Source organism: Hemicordylus capensis, chromosome 6 (assembly GCF_027244095.1).
Source record: "Hemicordylus capensis ecotype Gifberg chromosome 6, rHemCap1.1.pri, whole genome shotgun sequence".
NCBI classification, from domain to species: domain Eukaryota; kingdom Metazoa; phylum Chordata; class Lepidosauria; order Squamata; family Cordylidae; genus Hemicordylus; species Hemicordylus capensis.
Window position 1 is genome coordinate 171,020,837 of NC_069662.1, and position 24,572 is coordinate 171,045,408.

Here is a 24,572-nt window from a genome sequence, read left to right on the forward strand (position 1 = left end):
CTTCAGGTGCGGTGGCAGCCATGCCCCTGCAGTGCCCTCGGGCATCCCCACCTCGCCCCGACAGCGGGCAGGAACTGGCCCTTGAAGCAAGCTCTAGAGCAGCAGAGCCCACCCATCTGTCTCCGGCTCTTTCCACCTGAGTTTGTCAGGCAGAGAGGAGGAGCAGCCCGGAGAGAAGGCTCCTCGCTTCAGGCGGAGGCAGCCAGAGACAGCCAAGCCCTCTTCCTTCGAGCAGTTCCTGAAAGGGCAGCACCCAGCTTCAGGGGCGTATCTAGAGTGGGGCAGGCAGGGCACATGCCCCAGGCGCCACTTGAAGGGGGCGCCGTTTTCTAAAATTAAAAAAAAAATTAAAATGGCCACTGAAAACAAAATGGCCACTGCACATGCTCAAATGGCCTCTGTGAGGCCCTAGGCCAGGCCAGGCCTCACAGAAGCCATTTGAGCATGCGCGGCAGCCATTTTGTTTTTAGCAGCCTTTTTAAAAAAAACCCACATTATTTTAAAAAATGTCCAGGACGCATGCTCAAATGGTCCCTGTGAGGCCCTAGAAGCCAGCGCGGAGAGGGGGAACCTTTGCAGACCCCCCCGCCAGCCTTTAGGAAGCACTCCAAAGAGGCTACAAGTAAAATATAAAAAATTAATATAATAGAAGTCACTGTACACATATTTAGTTTGGAACTATGTACAGAGAATCAGGGCTTGTGAATACTGAGCTGAAGCTTATGAGCTAGGATTGTATTCATTTGCTTCTTGTGATAAGTGAGTTAAATGTGATGCCTTAATAAGATGGTTATTTAATGGAGAGTTTGTCTTTGAATCTGTGTGAAGTCCTTAGTATTAAGGCCATTGGGAGTTTCTTGCTCTCTTTCTCTCATTTTAACTGTCTTTCTGAAAGACTAGAATATATTCCAAGCAGTGACACAGTTTACTCTGCATATCCTTTAATTATTTTCAGAGTATCTGGGAAAAGCCAAATTCCCCATTTATTTTTAAAACTTATGTAATAGTGATGCTACAATGCATAGTAGAGAATTAGACAGGCACTTCTATTTAGTTGTCCAAGAACAACTCCACATAGTATTTGGGTATTTCATGAGCCCCAGCATACTGAAATTTGTCGTTTCCCAGCATTTTTTTTTGGTCTGGCTACGTCCACTGCTAAATAGTTTTTGAAATATTAAAAGATTAACGAGCCTGACTTGTATTTTTGAGCTGATATTATGGTAGTAAAGTTATCTGAAAGATGGGTGTCAGAGGCTTGGACAGGGGGGCGCCATTTCAGTGCTTGCCCCGGGCGCTATTTCCCCTAGACACGCCTCTGCCCAGCTTTCTCTCTCTCTCTGTGTGTGTGTGTCTGAAAGAGAGGAGCTCTCACCTACCTTTTTCAAGGGTCCCTCAGATGTGTACATTCTTTCTTTCTTCCTGTCTCTCCCTCCTTTCACTTGTCTGTATCCCTCCCTCCCTCCCTCCCTCCCTCCCTCCCTTCCTTCCTTCCTTCCTTCCTTCCACTTGTCTGTGTGTCCGTCTGTCTCCATGTATGGACACTTGGCAGGGAAGTTGGGCTAGAATAATATGTTCCAATACCAGGGGATAGCAGAATAGAAGAAAAAGAAATAGAAAAAATCACAAAATACAAAGATCTACAAACTGAAATTGAAAGGCTGTGGCAGAAGAAGACCGAAATAATCCTAGTGGTAAGTGGTGCCCTGGGTGCAATTCCAAAACAACTTGAAGAGCACCTCTACACCATGGGGGCCACATAAATCATTTATCAGCCAATTACAAAAAGCAACCTTACTGGGAACAGCCTATATTCTGCCTTGTGGGAGCAAGCATGACTTGTCCCCTGAGCTAAGCAGGGTCCCTCCTGGTTGCAGATGAATGGGAGACTTGATGTGGGAGCACTGCAAGAGATTCCCCTCTGGAGATGGAGCCGCCACTCTGGGAAGAGCAGAAGGTTCCCAGTTCTCTCCCTGGCAGCATCTCCAAGATCTGGGAAGAGCAGAAGGTTGGAACTCTTGGTTTTCAAAGTCATGTCTCCATTCTCTTTATTCCCATTCCAGGATGTCAACACCTTGGCCACAGTCCTTTGCGCATTTCCTTGCTGTTCATGGGCCGGCACCCATTTGACGCTAATTTCCCCCACGTTAAGCCCAGCACAGTCACAGACTGTCCTCACAGAGATGTGCCCAGCAGACCCTGGTAGCAAAGGGCGGAAGAGCCAGTCCCAAAGGCTGGCTGGAAAGAGTGGCACGTGGCCAGCTGGCAAGTTCATGACCGAGGCAAGATCCGGATCTGGACCGTCTTGCCTGGCTTGCAGCTCCCTCTTGGGCTGCCCCGGCCCCAGGCGGAGGGCATCGTGTGGGCAGACTGACCAGCATGGCGTGCGTGGCCAAACCATTTGCGCTCCAGCAGTGAGTTCAGCTGCAGTGAGCAGTCACCTGAAAGTGGCACCCCACGGGCCCACATGTAGACGGGCCTCGGCAGCATCTGTCCCTGCTCTCCCAGCTGCCTGGCTCTAACGGTCACTCTCAGAGGCTTAGGCCCTGACCCCGGAGGACTCCGACATGAGCAAGGGACTCTGGCCCTCTTCTGTCCAGCAGTGCGTACTAAGGACTGGACGTGGCAAACATGAATCTCGTGCCCCACTTGGAGCTGCATGGCCGAGCAATCCAGTCACAAAGCCGGCCTTGGATCCATCGGGTGTCCCCAGCGCCAGCCCCTGATCCAGCACTGCTGCCCACGGAGACAAAGAGCCAACCCTGGGGAGAGTCAGGAGTGTGGAAGGAGCCTGTTTGCCAGTACCAACACAAACTCTGTGGGCAGTCCATGGCCACCGCCTGAGACCCAGCATGCTGAAGGCCAGGCCATCAACGGGGGCCATGGTGGTCAGTTCCACCCCCAGGAACTAAAGCCATAAAAACATCAGAACAGCCCAGCCGGATCAGGGCCAAGAAGGCCCAGTTAGTCCAGCCTCCTGTTGCACACAGTGGCCCACCAGATGCCGCCTCTGGGGAGCCCACAGGCCAGAGGTGAAGGGCCTGCCCTCTCTCCTGCTGTTGCTCCCTTGCAACTGGGATTCAGAGGCATTTTGCCTCTGTGGCTGGAGACGGCCTGTAGCCACCAGAGTAGTAGCCACTGATAGACCTGTCCACCAATTATTTGTCTAAGCCCCACTTAAAGGGGTTGTGGGGTCAGGGGCGGAGCCACCATTGGGCCAACGGGTTCAAATAACCCGGGCTGTGCCCAATCAGGGACTGTGCTTCGTGGCCCCGACACGCCCCCTGCGTCTGACCCTAAGCCCCTGCGTCTGCGTGCTGGTTTTGCTTCCGAGCGGGGGCCGCGCAGCCTTGTTCCGGAGTTAAAGGGCCGCGGTGAGGCCAGGAGTGGCTCTTCCCTGCAGGTAAGAGCCGCTCCTGATTGTGCTGCGAATGCAGCGTCAGCAGAAGTCTAACTCCTGAAGGGGCTGCGCGGCCCCCTGGGGAGTTAAAATGGCCGGCACTGCATTCGCAGCTCTTTCCTTGCAGGGAAGAGCCGCTCCAGGCCACACTGTGAAGGCAGCGCCAGCCCAAGTCTAGCTCCCGAAGAGGCCACGCGGCCCCTTCCGGAGTTAAAGGGCCAGCCCTGTGCTGACCTGACTCGCTCCCTTCCCACTCCCGAAGGGAGCTGCGGGGCTCCGTTCGGGAGCAGGACCACGCTCCCCGCGTCTGACGTCAGCGCACCGGCCACTGGTGGTCAGGCTCCGCCACTGGTGGTGGGGGAGAACAATTTCTCTCTGTCCACTCTCTTTCCTCCATGCATAATGTTATACACCTCTCGTATGGCTCCCCACTGTTGCCTCTTTTCCAAACCTTTAGCCCCAGCTGATGTAGCCTTGCCTCCTCAGTCAGCTGCTCCAGGCCCCGATCCTATGGGTTGCCTGCTCTCCTCTGCACTTTCCCCAGTCCTGCAATGTCCTTCCTGAGATATGGTGGCCAGAACTGCATGCTAAGGGAGGGGCGGGGGGCTTCCCAAGCCGTCTCAGAGGCTGGGCCGTTGTGTCCCGCCGGGCATGACGAGGCACACCCTGAGCCCAGGCACGGGCTGCCCCTCCCAGCCTGCTGCCTGCCCTCCCGTAATGGCCCGGCACAGATCAAATTCCAGGGCCATGAACAGTTTTGCTGAGAGCAGAGAATGCTGTGGAGTTGGGAAAGGGCCGGCCTCTGTCTCTCCTGGAGGCTGGGACTTCTCTAGAGAGACCGTGTTCCTGTTTTACCACGCACAGGGTCAGCGAGACAGGCAGAGCTGAGGGGTCTCAATGCATGGATGAGAGACGTTGGTGCCAGGAAGAAGGGTTGAGATTTGTTAGGCACTGGGGTACATTTGGGGGGGAGTGAAGCCTGCGCAAAAGGGACGGGCTCCACATGAACCAAGATAGAACCAGACTGCCGGCACTTAAAACCAAAAGGGTCGCAGAGCAGCTTTTACAATGATGCCTGGCGGGTTGCCGGCAGGAACTAGGCGGCATCTTGTTTGGCAAGCAAAATCCCCTAAGGTGCAAAGGAGCAAACATTTCAGATAAGCCAGAGGGGGGTAGAGTAGAACCAGGAGTAGAGCAGACAGAAACATATGACAGCTGGCCAAAAAGGTCATATTATTATTATTATTATTTTTACATTTATATCCCGCTTTTCCTCCAAGGAGCCCAGAGCGGTGCACTACATACTTGAGTTTCTCTTTCACAACAACCCTGTGAAGTAGGTTAGGCTGAGAGAGAAGTGACTGGCTCAGAGTCACCCAGCTAGTTTCATGGCTGATTGGGGATTTGAGCTTGGATCTCCCCGGTCCTAGTCCAGCACTCTAACCACTACACCACGCTGGCTCTCATTTGTGTGCTACACAGATGGTGTTTGTGTAGCACACACAAGCTCCAGATAAGTGTCTCGGTGTATAGATGTTTATAAACCAATCCCAGAAGCCTCTGAGCCAAGATGGGTGAGCTGGGGTGCTTGTTTGCTAATGGAAACCTAGGTATAGTGGGTGTGACGGAAACCTGGGCGCTTTCCAGAGTAGACCCTGCAACGGGGTCACGGCGGATCTCGGAAGTGTGTTTCCATACTTCCTGTGTGACACCGCAGTCCTTCCACTGACAGCAGGGTGCCGTTCACATTTCCAATGCCTTGTTTCGAATGTAATTGCTGTGATGTAGTGCTATGACATTGTCTATCTGGAGTTTAAAAATTGCTGCTTTTTCAGGTGGTTAGTTTCTGTGAGACGGCTCCCCCTGCTGTTTACGTTCCGGATGTGATTTGCCTGAATGGAAACATTTTGCTGCTGTTGAGCAGCTGGTCTGGAAAGCACCCTGGTGGAACGGTGAGAACCAGTGGGACACTGTTATTCCTGGATACAAACTCTACAGAAAGGACAGGCAGTGGGGCGGTGGATTGGGGTGGAATAGCAGTGCATGTGAAAGGAGGGATAGATTCCAATAAGCTAGAAAACCTAGGTGGACCGGAGTCCTCCACAGACCCATTATGGGTGACAATTCAAGGACTGGAAGGAAATACGTTACTAGGGACATGCTACTGCCCTCCGGATCAAAAAGCAGGAGAAGCAGATCAGAGAGGAGCCAAGGAGAGGCAGGGCTGTAAGAATGGGTGACTTCAATTACCCTCACACAGACTGGGCAAATTCCTGTGTGGATCCTGACTGAGCAGCCAGATTTCTAGTCATGTTAAATGACTGCGCTTTAGAATAGTTGGTCGCGGAATCAACCAGAGAGAAGATGACGGACTTAATCCTGAGTGGTGCCCAAGACCTGGTGCAAGATGTCAGAGTTGCAGAACCATTGGGGAACAGTGACCATAGTGTGAGCCAATTCAGCTTATATGTGAGTGGAGCATTGACAAGGAAGTCCAACAGAGATGCGTTGGACTTCAGAAGAGGAAACTTCTCAAAAATGAGGGGACTGGTAAACAGGAAGCTCAAAAGGAAAGTCAGGAGGGTCAAATCACTCCAAAAAGCATGGAACATTTAAAACCACAATACTAGAAGCTCAGTTGGAATGTATACCAAGAAGGAGCAAAGGTACCACCAAGTTCAGGAGGAAGCCAGCACGGCTAACAAGGAGAGTCAGGGAAGCTATAAAAGGGAAGAAGACTTCCTTCCGAAAATGGAAATCCTGCTCAAATGAAGAGAATAGGAAGGAACATAAACTCTGGCAAAGGAAATGGAAGGAGACAATAAGGGATGCAAAGAGAGGGTTTGAGGCGCATATAGCATATAGTGTCAAGGGGAATAGCAAAAACTTCTTTAAATATATCAGAAGCAGGAAACCTGCCAGGGAGGCAGTTGGACCCTTAGACGATGAGGGTGTGAAAGGGATCATTAAGGAGGAGAAGGAGATTGCAGAGAAACTGAATGCGTTCTTTGCATCTGTCTTCACAGCGGAGGACACTGACCATATCCCACTCCGGAACTGAGCTTCTCAAGCTTGGAGGCTGAAGAATGGGGCCAATTTGAAGTGACGATGTTGAGGATGTTCTGAACTGTCTTGAAAAACTAAAATTAACAAATTTCCAGGGCCAGATGGCATCCAGCCAAGGTGGGAGAGAGAGGAGCAGCCCGCACTTCTGAGGAGCAGAGGCAGCTGCACCTCCTTTGGTGCCCCCCCCTTTCGGAGGAGCCGCTACTGGAGGCTACCAGCAGAGTTCCCTGTAACAGAGATGCCCAGATGTTATTGACTACAGGTCCCATAATCCTCAACTGCAACGGCCTTTATCTGGGAATTATGGCAGTCATATTTAACAACATTTGTTGCATCCTGCCTCTGAGGCTGGAGGTGGCCTATAGCCCTCCAACTAGTAGCCGTTGATAGACCTCTACTCCATGAAGTTATCCAAACCTCTCTTAAGCACCAAGCATCTGTCCCTGCTGCTTCTTCCTGGGAGATCTGGGCAGCAGCACTGACGGAAGCACATTCCCAGCACTCTTGGGTGGCTCACCAGACAGACAAGATCATGCGAGGCCACTCTAAACCATTTCAAATCAGAGTAAATCCACCCATCCTTCCTAATTAGGATTTGGTCTGTTTAATCCCCCGCCCCCAGCAGCCAGGAGAGTTGAGTCTTGTGGTAGCATGGCACAAATTGCTTGATGAGGAGGTTTACGTGGAAGGAGAGACCAACTTCACATATACACTGATGGGATCTGAGCTGTCGGTGACTGACCCGGAGAGAGAGAGAGATCTTGGGGTCGTGGTGGGCAGCTCACTGAAAGTGTCGTCCCAGTGCGCGGCAGCTGTGAAAACAGCTAATTCCATGCTAGGAATCCTTAAGAGAGTGATGGAAAATAAAAATGCTAATATTATCATGCCCTTATACAAATCTGTGGTGCGGCCACATCTGGAGTCCTGTGTACAGCTTTGGTCACCGTATCTTAAGAAGGATTTTGTAGAATTGGGAAAGGTGCAGAAGAGGGCCACCAAGATAATCAGGGTCCCGGATCACCTTCCTCATGAGGCTAGGCTACAGCATCTGGGGCTCTTTACCTTGGAAAAGAGGCGACTAAGGGGAGACATGATCAAAGAGTATAAAATTATGCATGGAGTGGAGAGGGTCGACAGAGAGAGATTTTCCTCCCTCTCTCACAAGCCTAGAACCAGGGGTAATCCCATGAAACTGAAAGTCAGGAAATTTAGGACCGACAAGAGGAAGAACTTTTTCACACAGTCCATAATTAATCTATGGAATTCCTTGCCACGGGATGTGGTGATGGCCTCTAGCTTGGATGGCTTTAAAAGGGGCTTAGACAGGTTCCTGGAAAACGGGTCTATCAATGGCTACTAGTCTGGTGGCTGTGGGCCACCTCCAGCCTCAGAGGCACGATGCCTCTCAGTACCAATTGCAGGGGAGCAACAGCAGGAGAGGAGGCATGCACATACTTCTTGCCTCTGGGCTCCCCAGAGGCAGCATCTGGTGGGCCACTGTGCGAAAGAGGATGCTGGACTAGAGGGGCCTCCTTGGGGGGCCTGATCCAGCAGGGCTGTTCTGATGTTCTTATGAAAGGGACACTCTAGAGTCTGTCTGGCAATCTACGCCTCTCTAGGTTCAGAGACTTTGGGTCCACTGACTCAAAAAGCCACCACGGGAATTGGTGGTCCAAGAGGGATCGTTCCTGGATGGCAGGACAGTGTGAGGAATGTAAAGAGGCTGCCCACATCATGGCTTTCTCCCCACTTGGCTTTGCCTTTGACAGCGTCCCCAGGAAAGCAGCTCAAGGCTCTTCTGCAGGGGCGTAGCTATAAGGGTTCAAGAGTGAAAGGGTTCAAAGAACCTGGGCCCCCAACTCCTGAGGGCCCTCCAGCTCCACCCCTCCCTATTTTCTTCATTATTTCCCTCACTCTGGGGGGCCGCCAGAGAGAGGGATGAACACGGGCTCCCTCTCCTCTAGCTACGCCCCTGCTCTTCTGCCTGGCATTCACCCAAGGATTCGGAAGCTTGGGCCCCCAGATGTTGCTGAACTCCAACTGCCACCCACCCACCCACCCCCAGTCGCAATGGCCAAGGCGAATCTCTGCATCTCCAAACCAATCCGCATTGCACACCAAGAGTGCTTCAACCAAGCACTAACACACACGGCTGGCTGTGCCAGCTTCTTACCAGGGCTCGTCATGTTCTTTCTTGAACTGCACTGGCAGTGGTTGGTAAAGTTTAATGAGAAGACATCAACTGGAACACAAAATAACAGCTACGATTTTGTCAGCAAATGAGATTTGTTGAGAGAGGGGTTTTGCTTGTCATTCACTGAAACGCCGGCTTCCCAAATATTTGTCCATGGGTGCCATTTCCTTTTCCTCTTGTAAGATGAATTGGCCAGCTCAGACGAAGCTTTGCCCGATGGCCTGGCCGCCCACAATAAGGATGTTGTCAGCCTGCCTGCACCTCCTTCCTCCTCTCCCCCTGGCATGCTGATGTCGTGGATAAACACAATGCTGGGCTGGTCCAGCCTCCCAGCCTGACACGCGAGGAGCCATTTTTGTGCCGGAGCGACTTGGAAGCTGGAAAGAATCATCTTTGTGCGTGTGAACTTTTCAGCAGTTTCTCTGGACACACATCGGGGCCTTACAAGCTGCTGCTAAGAGACCAGCCTGGCCTTCCCGAGGAGCAAGAACGCAGCTAACCAAAACGATATTCCCACTCGGAGCAACATTCCCAGGACTAAGTGACATCAATTAAATGGATGGTTTTGAATGAGGAGGGGCAGTTGGAGCGAAAGTTCTCCATTTCGGTGAAGCGCTCCAGAGCACACACAGAAGGAACTTTTGATCCTCAGCTGACCAGGTAGTCGGGCAGCCAGAAAATGCACTTCTAAAGAAGCAGAGTGGACTGGTCAGCTGTTTTAAGAGGGAGCCGGTCTCTTCTGAGACTAGAAACAACAGCATTAAATTGTACTTTTCCTTTTCAAGAATGCTTTTTGAGATGCCAAGAAGAGCTAATCAACCTCCTCTTGTATGCAAGCTAGAGGTAGCCTTTATGGCTGAAATATTGTTCCCAATGTTTGTTTCAGACTACCAGTGTTTGTTTAGACAGGGGAGCCACAGCGGCAGGAGAGAGGGCAGGCCCATCCCTCTGGCCCGTGGGCTCTCCAGGGGCATCCGGGGTGGGGGGGCCACTGGGTGGAACAGGAGGCTGGAGTAGAGAGGCCTCCGTGGGCCTGATCCAGCAGAGAGAGGGGTTTTCCAGTCTTGGTGGTTACTGTTGTAATTTATGCATTAATTTTGATGCAAGCCTGTCGTGATGGCAAGTTATTCTTTTGATGCTTTTTTACTTCTTTTCAAAGTAAACCTGTTCTTTTGCAAGAAGAGCCTTTTATACCAAATCGCTGTATTATAAAATTTATTTTAAATTTCGTTAGACAATAAAAGCTATGTAGAAAATAAAACGTCCAAACAATACCCTGGCAATGTAACAAGATGAATGCCCTTGTTTTGTGACAAGGGGGCTTTTGATTGAGAGAAAACAAGTTAGGACCGCCCCCCCTCCCCAGCACACGGAAGGGTCTCATCTCGCAACACTCAGGCACCTTCCTTTAACCACATAGCGGAGGCGGTTCTCCCAAATGCTCCTTTGCACATGCTACGAATTCCGATTTAAAGGGCAGCCCATACGTAGTTCACAGGGGGCACCCGTTTTCCACTGAAAAGGTGCAGTGAAGGGTGTCACATGGCCGGGGGGGGGTGCAGGCCCCCTCCTGGTTCTCTCGAGTCTAACTTCTTCCCAGGGACAAAAGAGCACCCTTCCCAACCCATTTCCCCCTGCAGAGAATGCCCTGCCCTGGTGGTGTATTTCATGGCTGCACTCTCATTGGCAAGGAGAGCCAGCGTGGCGTAGTGGTTAGCGTGTCGGACTAGGACCGGGAAGACCCGAGTTCAAACCCCCCCTTAAGCCATGAAGCTCCCTGGGTGACTCTGGGCCAGTCAGGTATCTCTGAGCTTAGCCTACCCCAGAGGGTTGTTGTGAGAATAAACATATACACTGCTCTGGGCTCCTTGGAGGAAGAGCGGGATAAAAATGTAAAAAATAAAATAAAATAAAATCAAGGGACCAGCAGTCCTGGGCAGCAGCACCTCACACAGTAGCGAGGGGGTCAAGGGGGGCGCCCAAGGAGGGGCAGCTGCCTCTGCTTCCCGGCAGCTTTTGTTGTTCCTCTCTCCCCCGCGCTGCCTGCAGGCTGGCCACTCATCAGGTAGAGCTGCATGGTTAACCACAGGGCTCGCTCTGAGGAGTGGCCAGCCGGCAGGCAGCACAGCTCTTGGAGGGGGCAGAAGAGAGAGGAGCCCCCCAGCTCCTTCGGATGACCTGCCACTGGCCGAGCAGCACCTCACCTGGAACCGCCCTGTTTGCTGCCCCAGATGGCCATTCATCAGGGAGAGCTGTGGGGGTTACTGCGCAGCTGCACCTGACGAATGGGGAGGAAGGAAGGAAGGAAAACAGAATCAAAGGAAAGGCAGCCCTGCAGTGGAGAGTGGGATAGCTGCAAGGGGGGGGGCAGGGATGGGGGGGCTGCCTAGACCCTTCCCTTCCAGGCTCTGGTCTGCTCAGGGCCCTGCGCCCCCACGGCTGCCTCCTCCCCCTCCTCTCCTAGTCCCCCCCCCCCCCGAGCGGGAAGCAGCCTGAGGGCAGTTCTGGAGGAAGGGAAAGGCTCAGCGGCCCCAGGGCCAGAAGGGTCCGCCTCGCTGCGGCAGGGCTGGCCTCAGGAGCTGGCAGGGCGGCTGGCCCAGGGGCCCCAGGAGGGCCCGCTGCTGCCAGCCCCCAGCCCCCCTCCGCTCCTCGCAGCCAAGAGAGTCCCTCTCCACCCCCTCCTTCCCTGTGGGCCCCGTCAGGCCTGGGGGGGGCGGGGGGGCTGAACCCTGCAGCTGCCCCCGCTGGGCTGCAGAAGCCTCGTTTCCCCCCAGTGAGAAGAACCCAGGCGCACATGCACAGGCTGTACTGGGGTGTGTGTGTCTGGATTCAGGCCCAGCTCAGGCCACAGAGGTTGGGGGCCCATTTGTACCACGGAGGGAGGGGCCCGGGGGACAAGGCCACCAGTGCCACCTCTTGGGCCCCCTCCGCAGTCGTGGGGGGGCGGATGTGCACCCCCCACCTCTGGCCCCAGTTTCTAGCAGGCAGGGATGGAAACCGCCTCCCACAGGCCTGCAAGGGGCAGGGGGCAGGGGGCAGCAAGCCGTGGCGCCCCCCATGAAGCTCAGGGAGAAGTGCTGGGCCTTTACTGGTGCAGAAGCCAGGCCCACGGGCCGGGCCGATGTGGGTCGGTGGGTGAACAGTCTTCTTCCACGGTGCAAAGGAGGGGCCGGATTCAGGCGCAGGCGGCGGCGGGGGGGGGTCCTGCAGCTGGCATCTTCAGAAATAGCTCCTCTTGCTGCCCTCCTCCTCCTCTGCATCACTGAGGAACACGAGGTTGCTGCACCCCCCCAGGGGCTGTGGGGCAGAGGGCAGGGAGCTGGCGGGCCCCCGGAATGTCTTCATGTGGGGGGCATCAGCTGGGCGTGGCCCCAAGTCCTGCAGCAGGGACGGAAGCCGCGGGGGCCTGAGGCGGGGAGGCAACACACTGCACCACCCCCAGGCGCAACTCAGGAGCAGCAGCAGCAGCAGCAGCGGGGGCGGGGGGGGGGCAGCCGGCAGGCTCTGCTCGGAAGGGCTTGAGATGCCAGCCTGGAGTCCGCGGGCTCCTCTCTCGCCCACCCCACCCTGCCCAAGAGCTGTGCTGCCGTCAGGCTGGCCATTCACGGCACAGCTCTACCTGATGAATGGGCAGCCTGGTGGCACAGCACAGTGCTCATCAATGCTGGGGCGGGGCGGGGCGGGGGAGAGAGAGGGGCAAGGTGCATGCGGGCGCACACACACACACACACACACACCCCTGCCTCATTAGGAGGAGGAGGAGGAGGAGCTGCTGCTGCTGCCGGGAGCAGGAGAGGAGGAGGGACTGCGGAGGGTGCTGAGGCTGTTGTCCTGCCTCCCTCCGGCTCCTGCTGCTGCTGGGTTCCCGGAGGAGGAGAGCGAACCCCACCCAGACGCGGCCCCCTCCCCTCCTCCAGGCCCGAGAGTCCGCCTGCTGATGAGACCCAGGAGGAGGCCCTTGGCCTAGGCAGCCCCCCCCCCGCGCCCCCCCAACCCAGACACGTCCAAAATGCAGGGAGGGGCTTCCAAGACCAGCTCCTGGTCTCCAAGGCAGCCCCTCCCTTCGGCCATGTGGGTCCGTGGGGGGAGGGCGGTCCCGCTCCTGCGAGGAGGGCATGGGAGGGCAAGGGCGGCCCCGCCTCAGTCCCCCCCAGGCGTGCCCTGGCTGGCCTGTCCTGAGGCCCCCCCCACTCACCAGGTCCCAGGGGGAGGAAGGCGGCCCCCCCCCCACTCTCCACCTCCGGCAGGGTCCAAGGAGGCCGCACGCGAGGCAGGCTCAAGGTTGGGGAGTGCAGAGGCAAGCGGGGCGGGCCGGGGGGCTCCTCGGGGGCCTGGGCTCTTCGGGGGGGGGAGACGGAAGTTACCAGCGGCGAGGGGGGGGCAGTCCTGCTGCCAACCACTCAGGGCAGCCTCATGCCCCCCCCCGAGACTCGCGGGGGGGGCTAAACCCCGGGCTGCGCTGCCGAGCCAAAGGGTCCTCCCGCTGCCCCTTCCCAGAGAGCAGCGGCCTTCCAGGCGGAGGTCTGAGCGGCGGGGGCTGCTGCTGCGGGGGGCTTCTTCCTCGGCGCATTCGGGAGCCACAGCTGGGGGGGGGGCCTGGGCCCAGAAGCCAAGGGGCAAGCGGCCCCCGGCCCCTCTCTTTCCGGCCACCACCATCCCAGCCCTGAGCTGCTCTCCTCCCAGAGGGCGGCCCCAGCAGAGCGGGCAAGAGCAAGCCTGGGCCCACCTCGCCACCTCAGCACGTGGCTTCCATCATGCCTAATCTCCCTGGGGAGGCCCGGGCCATGGTGGGGAGGGGATCCCGCCTGGAGCCTTTGGGGAGAAGGCAGGCCGGGGACGCCACCCCGCCGTTTCCATGCAGCAGCTGCCCCATGGGCAGGAAGCCCCCAGCAGCCGCCGCCTTGCAGGGGCCAGGCAGGGCCGGCCGGCACCCCCAGTCAGGCCCCACAGCGGAGCCGGAGCCAGAGCGGAGGGGGCAGCCCCCCTGCAGCCCAGGCACGGTCCTCTCCTCAGCCTGCAAGCCAGCCGAGCCAAAGAGCCGGAGGCCGCCTGCCCGGAGGGGAAGGGAGCAAAGCCTCAGCCACACGAAGCCCCCTCCAGCTGGGGCAGCCCCCCATCCCAGAGGGCCATGGGTCGCTCCATGTGGAGTCCCCCGCCCTCCCTGCCCCTGCAGACAGGGCTCCGCCGGGTGGCCCTCCCCGCCCCACCTCCATGGGCACCAAGATGGCTTCTGCTGAGCAGAAGTCGCTGTGCCTGGCACTGGCGGGTGGGGGGGCACCCTCTGCCCAGCCCTGCAGCATCTCCCAGGCGGGGGGCCGTGACTGGGCGTCCTGCCAGCGGACAGAAGACACCCAGGGAGGCGGCGGGTGGGGCTGCAAACCTCAAGGTCGCCAGCTCCAAATCCAGGTAGCGCCTGACTCAGCAAAGGCTGGGGGGGGGGCAAAGTCCCCTGATAAAGAGACTTTATCAGAGACTGGCGGCAGTGGCGGGGGGGGGTGCGTGCTCCAAAGGAGCAGAGGCATCCTTGACTCCCCACAAGACACTGGGAAGAGCAGCTGCAGCAGCGGAGGGCACCGGAGGGCCCCTCCATGGGTCCAGAGGTGCCCCCCCCAAGTGCAAGGACAGCTTCGGCCTGCTCCTCGTGGCTCTGCCCTCCACGGCTGGGGGGTTCAGAGCGGAGGGTCCCCCAAAGCCTGGCCACAAGGAGGCAGACTGGCCTCTCCGAGAGGAGAGGAGGGGGGAGGGAGCCCAGGTCCTACTGGTCAGGTTGTGTGGGGCAGGGACACACACACACACACACACACACACACACACACACACACACAGAGGGGCAGGGTGGGAGGGGCAGTCCCCCCCTTACCTGGCGAGAGAGGCAGTGCTGCTCAGCAGCAGCAGCAGCAGCAGCAGCAGCAGCAGCAAGAGGAGGCCGGCGGCCAGGCAGGAGACCACCACCAAGGCCAGCAGGAAGGCTGTGAGGGAGAGGCAGCGAAGAGAGCTCCGGGGGCGGCTGGGGGGCCCAGCTCAGCCCTCCCCCCAGAGCCCACCCAAGGAGCAGCGGCGGGGCTGGCTTGCCCTCCAAGCCCTGCGGGTCCTCCCAGTTTGGTGCCCTCATCATCGGGGGATGAGCCCGGCCCAGATCCTGCGCGACCTCACCCCAGAGCCCGCGGGCCGCCAGCCGGGCAGAAGGGAGGCCCCTTGCAGCCGGAGCAGGTGCCTGGGGGTCCCTGCAGGCCAGTCGCTGGCCGGCCAGCTGCCAAGGGGAGTGGCCCCCCTCCAGCCACTGGCTTCGTTGCCCATCAGCCGGTGGCCTCAGTTTCCCTCGTGAGGGTCTCTGTGCCAGCCACAGGGCAGCTAACGTGGCAAGCTCTGGCTTGGCCCTTCGGGGCTGCCCACAGGGGTGGGCGTGGGGGGCTTCCCAGGGTCAGAGCAGCCCATCAACCCCCAGGAGGCGGATCTCTTCCCTGCCGCCACCTTTGCTAGGTGGGGCCCTGCAGTGTGGTTTGGGGAGGGGGGCACTTACGCTCCTGGCAGCCAGCACCACTGAACCCAAAGGAGCACCTGCAAGAGAAAAGGGACTGCTGCCAGGCCCCCCCCCCAACCAGCCAAGCACCCCCTTCCTGCCCCCCCCCACAAACGCTCCTCCTGCTCCCATCAGAGCAGGTTGGGGGAAGGGTGGCTCAGGAGCGGAACAGCGGGGGGGGGGAGAAGGGAGTGACCCGGCAGCAGCAGCCCCCCAGGCTGGGCCGAGGAGCCAAGAGGAAGGGCCCAGAGAGCCCAGCCCAGGCAGGCAGCTGCGCGAGAGACCCTGGAGTTTATCTGGGGGGGGGAGGAGCAGTGCAGGGCCGAAGGGCGCAGATAAGAGAGGGAGGAGAGGGGAGCCCAGGTGCCCAGGAGGAGGGCCGAGATCAAGGTGCGCAGCCAGGCGACCTTGGACCGCCCAGGGCTGGGCCATCCTTCCAGGGGGTGCCTCAAGGGGGACTCCATGGCTGCCCTCCCCGCAGGCAGCTGCCACAAGGGCTGCTGCAACACCAGCCCCCGGCCCCTCAGACATCCCAGGAGACCCGTCCCGTAAGGACAACTCCCCTGATCACCGCACACACACACACACACACACACACACACCCTGCGGCAAATGATCCCCAGCTGTTGTTCAGGGGGAGGGGAGCATGTCTCTGCCCAGGGGCCAGATCGGGACACTTTAAGAAGTGCCCTGAAGGAGAGGACGGGGGAAGTGCCAGGTGGGGGGGAGAAGGGGCGGGCGGGCGGGGTGGAGAGGGGACCCCAAGGACACTCACCTGGCACAGGTACCGTTCCGCAGCCAGAATCCACTGCCACAGGCTGGCGGGGGGGGGAGGAAGAACGGAGGAGAGGCGGTGAGGCCAGAGGGCTGCCCGACCCGCTGGGCGATGCTCTGCCCCAGAGCGCATCCAGGCCCAGACAGCCCCAGGGCCGGGCCAGCGACACTGCCCCCTAAGCCCCTCCCAGCCTGCCCCCCACCCCCAGTGGCCCCCTCCAGAGCAGCAAGGGGACCGGGACCGCGCAGGCTTGGCAGAGCTTGGAGCCCCGCGCAGGCTGCCGCTGGCTCAACCTGTGCAAGTGCGATCCGTGGCCTGCGCTTGGAGGTAGCCGGGCTGGCAGGCACACTGCACCAGGCCGTCTTGGAAGGCACAGGAGGTGGAGACGGAGTCACAGATGTTGAACTGGCAGAGGCTCAGGCCTGGGGGGGGCAAGACAGGGGGGTCAGGCCGGGGCTTGTCGCCCGATGTGGCTGGACTCCCATGCCCAGCATCCCCGGCCATAACAGCCTTTGGCCTTAATGGCGGGGGGTGATGGGAATGGTGGTCCGACGTGGGGGGGGCCAGTCTGAAACCCCCCAGGCCAGACACCCCAAGGGCAGTGCAGAGCGAGACAGGCCCGAGTGAAGCGGTCCAAGCCACGCCGCCCCCCGGTCCTTCCTGCTCCTGAGGAGGCGCCCGGTGCGTCTCCCCAGAGGGCCGCTGCTCCCCTGCCCAGGCGGAAGGGGCTCCTGCAGACGCGGCTGGGCCCCTCCCTCCCTCCCTCCCCAGCGGGCGCTGCCAGGCCCTGGGTGGGGCCCTCCTCCAGAGCCGCCCCCGCCGGCTTCCACTCACCCTGGTAGGTGCCCAGGGCCCGCTGCAGGGCACACGGGGCAGGGCTGCCGGCCCGCCTGCTCTCCGGGCAGGGCCTCCGGGACGCCGCCGCCACCGCCTCCTCCACCTGCCGGGCCGTGACTCGGGCCCGGGCAGAGAAATGGTGCAGCACCGTCACTTCCACGCGGGGCCACCTGAGGAGGAGGAGGGGGAGGAGGAGGAGGAGGGGGAGCAGCCGCCGCCGCTGCGACTGGTCTCCACAGCAGGCTGGGCCCCCAGGTCCCCCCAGCCCCACCAGCCCCCTCCCTTCAGCCCAGCCTCCCAGCAACTCCACAGCTTGGCTTTCCCAGTGAGATGCGGAGAGCGTGCCCCCCCTGGCCCCCCCCACCCCCACTCCCTTACTTCAGGTCTTGGGGGGATGAGCCCAGATAGCCGTGGAGGTGACCCAAGGTGTGCAGGAACTGCAGGGACAGAAAGGAAGAGCAGGGGGTGGGGGGGGGCGGAGGCTGAGGGGGTCCCCAGGTCAGGCGCTCACTGACCAAAGAAGCCGCGCCTGACAGCCCACCCGAGGAAGAGCCAGGATCCCCCTCCCCACTGCGCGGGCGGCTGTCGCGGGTCGGCCTGGGCTCCTGGTGAAAGGACACCCCGAAGGGCAGCCAAGCATGCAGCCGGGCGCGGAGCCAGGGGCGCTGGGGACGGGCAAGCCCCGAGCCCCAGCCCACGGAGGAGGCCCCTTACCAACTGCTGGATGATCATCCGGGCAGCGACCCACAGCAGCGGTGGCTCCGGCGGGGGGCTCTGCAAGGACCAGCCCAGGGCTTCCAAGCTGTGCAGCGTCAGCCGTCCGGGGAAGGCGCGGACTTGGCAAGGGCGAGAGGAGGAGCAGCCGTGTCGGAGCGAGGCAGCGCACCAGGCAGCAGCACCGGTGCCAGGCCCATGTGGGCCTCAGCCAAGCGCCGGCGGGCGGCGGGGGGGCTTCGAGCACCAGCCCCCGTGGGACCGGGAACCTTGCTTGGAAACCGCGACAGAAATATTCTGAATGCTGCTTGCGGGATGTTTGCTCGACTGAGACAGAGACCGGCGACGTATCGGAGGGCAGAGTTGAAAAGCAACTTGACAACAGGCCTGTCGGGGGGGCGGCTCTGGGTCGCAGACGGATGCGCTCAGCAGTGCCCCCCTAACAGGGATTCCCAGATGCTGTTGACTACAACTCCCAGCATCCCCAGCTGCAATCGCTTTTGCTTGGGGATTAGCCGTCCTCAACCCCACCCTGGAAGCCTCCCTCAGAGGGCTCAAGGAGCGCCCCCCCCCTGGTCAGGGACCGTGGGGAAGACAAGCCCTCCATCCCTCCCCCCCCCACATCTGGACCCTTTACCTGGCACACAGCCCAGGGTGGGGCTGAGATGGTAGCCCAGCCCACAGTGGCAGGTCCTGAGCCCAGCCTGGTCCTCACAGGTGCTCCAGGGCGGACAATCCTCCTCTCCCCTGCAGAGGGGGGGCCCTGCGAGGGAGGGGTCGCATGGAGTCCGACCGGGCGCAAGAGACTGCCCACCAGGGAGCAGCATCTGGGCTGGGGGGCAAAGGCCCCTCCTGCGAAGACTGCACACCCATTGCCAGCTCGGACCACTTTCTGAAAGTCTTTCAAGATGCACCTGTTCACCCAGGCCTTGAATTAAATATTGTTTTAACAGTTTTGACATCGTTTTGAAATGTAGTTTTGAAATTCAAATTGCTGTAATGTGTTAACTTTTACTATGTCATTTATTTTGTTTCAACTACCATTTTAAGTTTTCTGTTGACTTTTATTTTAAGTAATGTTTTAACTTTTTGTTTGTTTGCTTGTTGTGGACCACCCAGAGATGTGAGTTTTGGGCAATATAGAAATATGTTAAATCAACAAATAAATTGTGAAGCTGCAGGAGACAGCAAACCCCTGAAGGGGCAGGGTGTGTGTGTTCCATCAGGGCCAGCATTCTGTGTCCCAAGAGTGGACAACCAGATGATGCCCCAAGGGAAGGCCACAAGGAAGAGAAGAAGGCAAGCACGAGTCCTTCCCTGCTGTTTATCCCCTAGCAGCTGGCTACAGAGATAGATTCTGCCTATATATGGAGGTTCCTCTGGGACCATGGGAAGGTTTGACCAACCATTCCCCCACACCCAGCTGGCTTCCCCTTTGGTTGGGCCATTCTTCCTCTGGCTGACCTGCACCCACCACCCCCCGCTCCCACAGACTTTCGGGGACCCTTCTCTGAGCTGGTCATTCCTGAGGAAGAGCCTTTTTGCCAGGGGAATCGGGCTTAGCCTACCTGGCTCTGTGGTGGCCCCAGCTGCATGGGGTGTTGCCACGGAGATGTTGAGGGGTGGGCCCCAGGCCAGGGGCTTTGGAGTGTAGGGGTCCCGATCCAAACCTGCTGGCCGGCTGGCTGTGCTGGATGCTGCAAGAGATGGGCAGGGCAGGTGCTCCCACAGGGGGAACACAGCCAGAAACCCCATTGCTCTGCTGCACCAAGTTGCAGGAGGGCACAGCAGCCCCACCCTGCGCACCCTGGCCCATCAGAAGAAGAAGAAGAAGTGGGGTCACGCACGCCCCCCCCGGACTTCAGTGTAACGGGGGGGGCATCACAGCCCCACATCTGGAAGTGCATGGATGGCCCTGGAGGAAGAGTTCTTTCCCGGAGCAAAGCAAGAGCCGGAGGGAGGGGCCCCCGCCAGGGCAGCAGCAGCAGCAGCAGCAGGGCCACCGAACCTCCGCCCGGCCCTTCGGCTCCCTGGCTCACCCCAGCCTGGCCCAGAGATGGAAGGCCTGGCAGCCACTCTTGACATGCTCAGAGGCAACTGCCTGGATGATGCGCCACATGTCTCACGAGGAGAGCAGACTCCGTCTCTGGGGAGGCTCCGATTCCCTCCAGTGGCCTCTGTGGGGGGGGGGGCAGCGACTCTGGACTGGCCCATGCAGGGTGAACTGGGGCGACCTTGCACCCCCCTCCCCCCAGAACAGAGGAGGCCTTGCTGCCCTTAGGGGGGACGGCCAGGCAGGCCCTCCACTCGGTCCACCCCAGCCCCACTTCCAAGCTTCGAAGCGACCCATCAGAGAGGACCCCTGTGGACACACACACACACACACCGCGAGGCTGGCAGCAAGACAGAGGCCGGTTTGCCACGGCTCCCGGGGGGGGCACCCCCTGGGCAGACCCCGGCGGCCCCCCACCAGTGAGACTCACCTTCCCAGCGAGCCCAGCTGGCCACCAGACCCACCTGCAGGAAGGCAAAACCAAAGCAGAGCCGGCCACACATCCTTCCAGGCGAGGGGCCTGCAACCACCCAGGACAAAGGGCTCGGGAGCAGGCGGGGGGGGCACTGGCCACCACACCGGGCACTCATTAACGCAGGCAGGCCAAGGGCACGCCACTCTCCCAGCGGCCCCTGCGCCGGCCAGCCCAGCCGAGGCTGGGGGGGGCTGCATCCACCCTCCCCGCCCCAAGCACTCCCTGCAGAGGAGGAGCTCCCGCCCCACATGGCTCCCCCCCCATCAAAGATAATCCCAGAGTGAAGCGGGCCCCAGGAGGGGGGAGTGAGGGTGATTCTGCCTTGACTCCAGGATCCCTGTAGGAACAGCAGCAGCAGCGGGCAGGGAAGGGGGTTGCAGGGACCCAGGCAGGAGCACTTCCCTTCCCTGCACCCCCCCCCCCCGCTGCTGCTGCTGCTGTTCCTACAGGGATCCTGGAGTCAAGGCAGAACCACCCTCACTCCCCCCTCCTGGGGCTGGCTTCACTCTGGGATTTGTCCCAGCTTGTTTCCCCCCTCCAGGGTCTCAGCGGGGGGGAGCCGCTGGGCTTTCTGCACGGAAACAACCGTGGCCTGCTTTTGCTATTCTAACCATTTATGACCACACTCCCTGCATGAGGGGCACAGGGAGCAGCCATGCCCCTGGTCCAGCTAGCTCAGCATTGTCTACACTGATTGGCAGCACCACTCCAGGGTCCCAGGCAGGGGTCTTCCCCAGCCCCCGCTGGAGATGCTGCCGCCAGGGATGGAACCCGGGAGGCCAGGACCATCAGCATAGAAGTCCTATGGTGGACTCGTGTCTGCCAGGCTAGCCTAACGTGAATGACAGGGAACGACCAAGGAAAGGGTTCGGGTTCCTTCCAAATGCACTGGATTCCCAAATGGCCAATGGCCAGTCCATGGCCCTTTGGAAGGATCCCATGCCTTTCCGTGGGCATTCCCTGTCCTTGCCTGACATAGTATACCTGGACTTCCAAAAAGTTTTCAACAAAGTTCCTCTTTGTTGGAACTTTGAAGAGAGCTGGTCTTGTGGTAGCAAGCATGACTTGTCCCCTTAAGCTAAGCAGGATCCACCCTGGTTGCATACGAAAGGGGGACTAGACGAGTGAGCACTGCAAGATATTCCCTTCAGGGGATGGAGCCGCTCTGGGAAGAGCAGAAGGTTCCCAGTTCCTTCCCTGGCAGCATCTCCAAGACAGGGCTGAGAGAGATTCCTGCCTGCAACCTTGGAGGAGCCGCTGCCAGTCTGTGTAGACAATACTGAGCTAGATGGACCAAGGGTCTGACTCAGTAAATGGCAGCAGATCCTATATTCCTCATCAAAGACTCCTGAGGAAACTTCGCAGTCATGGGATAAGGGGACAAGTACATGTGTGGATTGCTAACTGGTGGAAAGACAGGAAACAAAGGGTAGGTATCAATGGAGTGTTTTCCCAATGGAGGGAAGTAAGAAGTGGGGTCCCCCAGGGATCTGTACTGGGACCAGTGCTTTTTAATTTATTCATAAATGACCCAAAAGTAGGGGTAAGCAGTGAGGTGGCCAAATTTGCAGATGATACCAAACTCTTTTGGATAGTGAAATCCCAAACAGATTATGAGGCGCTCCAAAAGGATCTCTCCAAACTGGGGGAGTGGGCAACAAAATGGTAAATGCGGTTCAGTGTTGGCAAGTGTCAAGTGATGCACATTGGGACGAAGAACCCCAACTTCAAGTATACGCTGGTGGGATCCGAGCTGTCGTTGACTGACCAGGAGAGGGATCTTGGGGTCGTGGTGGGCAGCTCGTTGAGGCCAATTCCATGCTAAGGAAGGGGATTGAAAATAAAACGGCTAATATTATAATGCCCTTTTACAAAACTATGATGCGGCCACACTTGGAGTACTGCATACAATTCTGGTCACCACATCTAGGAAAGGACATTGTAGAACTGGAGACAGTGCAGAAGAGGGCAACCCAGATGATCAGGGGCCTAGAGCACCTTTCTTATGAGGCAAGACTACAACACCTGGGGCTTTTTAGTTTAGAAAAAAGACGACTGCGGGAAGACATGATAGAGGTCTGTAAAATCATGCATGGTGTGGAGAAAGTGGATAGAGAGAAACTTTTCTCCCTCTAACATCACACTAGAAGCAGAGGTCATCCCATGAAATTGATTGCCAGGAAATCTAGGACCAACAAACGGAAGTACTTTTTCACACAACACATAACCCACTTGTGGAATTCTCTGCCACAAGATTTGGTGACAGCCATCAACCAGGATGGCTTTAAGAACGGTTTGGATAACTTCATGGAGGAGAGGTCTATCAATGGCTACTAGTCAGAGGGCTACAGGCCACCTCCAGCCTCAAAGGCAAGATGCCTCTGAGTACCAGCTGCAGGGCAGTAACAGCAGGAGAGGGGGCACGCTCCTTTCAACGCCTGCTGTAGGCTTCCAGCGGCATCTGGTAGGCTGCTGTGTGAAACAGGATGCTGGACTAGATGGGCTTCCTTGGGCCTGATCCACCAGGGCTGTTCTTATGTTCTTATTCTAATACATTCCCTTGAGACTACATGATCCTTGACTTCTTATAACAGAAGAACCCAAATTATTGTCTCTAAGTGAGGGGTGTGCCCACTGGGCGGGCGTGTAGCTATGGCGGCTGGCAGGATAGCGCCTGCTGCACTTCTGAATTTGTGACTACTTAGCTGTGTTGGGGGGCAGCCTCCCCCCCCCCATCGCTCATGCCCTCCTGGGTCCGGGTCCAGGTTTCAGGAGGGGGGTTCAGGGGCAAGGGGCAAGGGGCTGCTGGCAGCGTCCCCTCTCAGCTTGGGGTTAAAAACTTCTGGATAATGTTCCTAATGTTTCCGTTGCTCTAAGGAGCCTTCTCACACTTCCAGTATCAGTGGCAGAACGTAGTGGTGAATGTAGTTTCTCAAAGCTCAGACTTATAAGCACTTACAGACGCTCAACAATGTTGCAAAACAGACTAGTTGGCTGGGCAACTATATCAGTTGAACATGAACAGGCACCAGCACTTGATCTGACTGAACTGGTGACAAAATCTGCAAAGTAAAAGGCACACAAAGTGAGATTTTGGTGTTGAGGGTTGTGTTGCCCTTGGCGGAGGTATGTGCTCTCCTGAGTGCCCTTCTAGTTCAAAATGATTTGTGTGCCAAAATATTTTCTTTTGTATTTGAGAAAGATAATCAAAAATCGATGTATTACCTATTCTTGCAATTTAAATAAATTTAGCAGTTTCAAGTTTTGTGCTTTTCATTTTTTCTACAAAATATGTTTTTGAAAATCAAAGTTGAATTTTTTTTGGGGAGGTGGGGGGAGGAGAAAGTCCTTAGCCTTGCCTAGGGTGCAAAGTAAGAGAACAAAAACATATACAGGATAGTATATATACCGTGTATTAGAGTCTATTTACACACACCACTTACATAAATGAAACACACAAATTGCTAACAAAATATATGTGTTCTAAACCCCAAAGAAATATAACTGAAGGTCAATATTGTCCATAGTCCTTTTACAAATAGACATATAGTCCTTCCAGATCTTTTCTTTTTTCTCTTGTTGGTTCTGTGTAGAAGTTGTTGCTCCAAATATTGCTCGGCATATATACTATCCTGTATATGTTTTTGTTCTCTGGCCCGTGTATCCTCCATTCTTTCATTCATAGGGTGCAAAGTAGTCTGGTACCAGCCCTGCATGGAGGTGGCCCCCCATGGCCGACCGGGCACAAGGCAGCTGCTTCTTCTCCTTCTTCTTCTTGGCCGCTTGCTGCTTCTTGGTCTGCGGGGGCCATTCTGGAGGGATGATGGGCTTGGATACAAGTTGAGCGCAAGCAGAACTGCAAGGCCGGAGGGGCAGCTGGAGTGTCCGGTGGGACTCACCAGCACTGCAAAGGACTGGTGCCCTGGGATGGACGACGGAGCAAGGCCGGAAGCCGAGCCTCGGTCCCTCGAGCTCAGGGTTGTCTGCCACACAGACCGGCAGCGGCTTCTCCGAGGCTGCAGGCAGGAGTCTCTCCCACCCAGCCCTGCCTGGAGATGCTGCTGCCAGGGAAGGGACTCGGGACCTTCTGCCTGCAAGCAAGCCGGCAGGTGCTCTTCCCCGGAGCTAAGCCCCCATCCCCTAAGGGGAATCTCTCCCATTCAAATGCAAACCAGGGTGGACGCTGCTTAGCAAAGGGGACAATGCTTGTGCTAGCAAGCCTGAATTGCCCCCTTTGATAAGCAGCGTCCATTGGGTTTGCAGGGTCATGGGTCCCAAGTGCCCCCGGCCGGTGGTCTGAGCCTCCGTGGCCAGGAGGAGCGCCCCGCACGCCACAGCAGCACCCCTCCGGTCTTGCTGAGGCCAGAGCTGCTACCCCGCACCGCACCCACGCCCTTGACTTTAATGCGAAATAACTAATCCGGGGCAGGAGGAGGAGAAGGAGCAGCCATGCCCCCGGCCCCGGACACGCTGACCCGCCTGGGTGGGCGGGAGGAGGCTGGGCGCTTGGCTGGCTGGCTGGCGGGAGGGCCCAGGCT

At 57.9% G+C, this 24,572-nt stretch overlaps 1 protein-coding gene across 2 annotated transcripts; it reads right to left on the minus strand.

Annotated features, from left to right (window-relative positions):
- Positions 1–9,858: 9,858 nt before the first annotated feature.
- LOC128329359 (protein HEG-like) lies at positions 9,859–20,087 on the minus strand. 2 transcript variants are annotated; one of them, XM_053260395.1, is made up of 12 exons: positions 19,990–20,087; positions 19,075–19,203; positions 18,144–18,269; positions 17,507–17,628; positions 17,171–17,229; positions 16,790–16,962; positions 16,249–16,377; positions 15,956–15,998; positions 15,181–15,218; positions 14,521–14,629; positions 12,856–12,998; positions 9,859–12,038 (listed from the first exon to the last, which is right to left on the minus strand). In XM_053260395.1, the coding sequence occupies exons 1-12, from the start codon at positions 20,060–20,062 to the stop codon at positions 12,016–12,018; spliced, it is 1,167 nt and encodes a 388-aa protein (XP_053116370.1). In that variant the 5' UTR covers positions 20,063–20,087; the 3' UTR covers positions 9,859–12,015. The 2 variants fall into 2 exon arrangements, with proteins under 2 accessions (XP_053116370.1, XP_053116371.1); XM_053260396.1 differs by lacking the exon at positions 12,856–12,998.
- Between the last annotated feature and the right edge of the window lie 4,485 nt (positions 20,088–24,572).

Excerpts from the sequence above, each read along its gene's own strand:
- LOC128329359 (XM_053260395.1), bottom strand. The coding sequence starts at position 20,062 with ATGTGTGGCCGGCTCTGCTTTGGTTTTGCCTTCCTGCAGGTGGGTCTG. Across the intron at positions 17,230-17,506 it reads GGATGATCATCCAGCAGTTG|TTCCTGCACACCTTGGGTCA; the intron begins GTAAGGGGCCTC and ends CTGTCCCTGCAG. Across the intron at positions 16,963-17,170 it reads TCATCCCCCCAAGACCTGAA|GTGGCCCCGCGTGGAAGTGA; the intron begins GTAAGGGAGTGG and ends CCTCCTCCTCAG.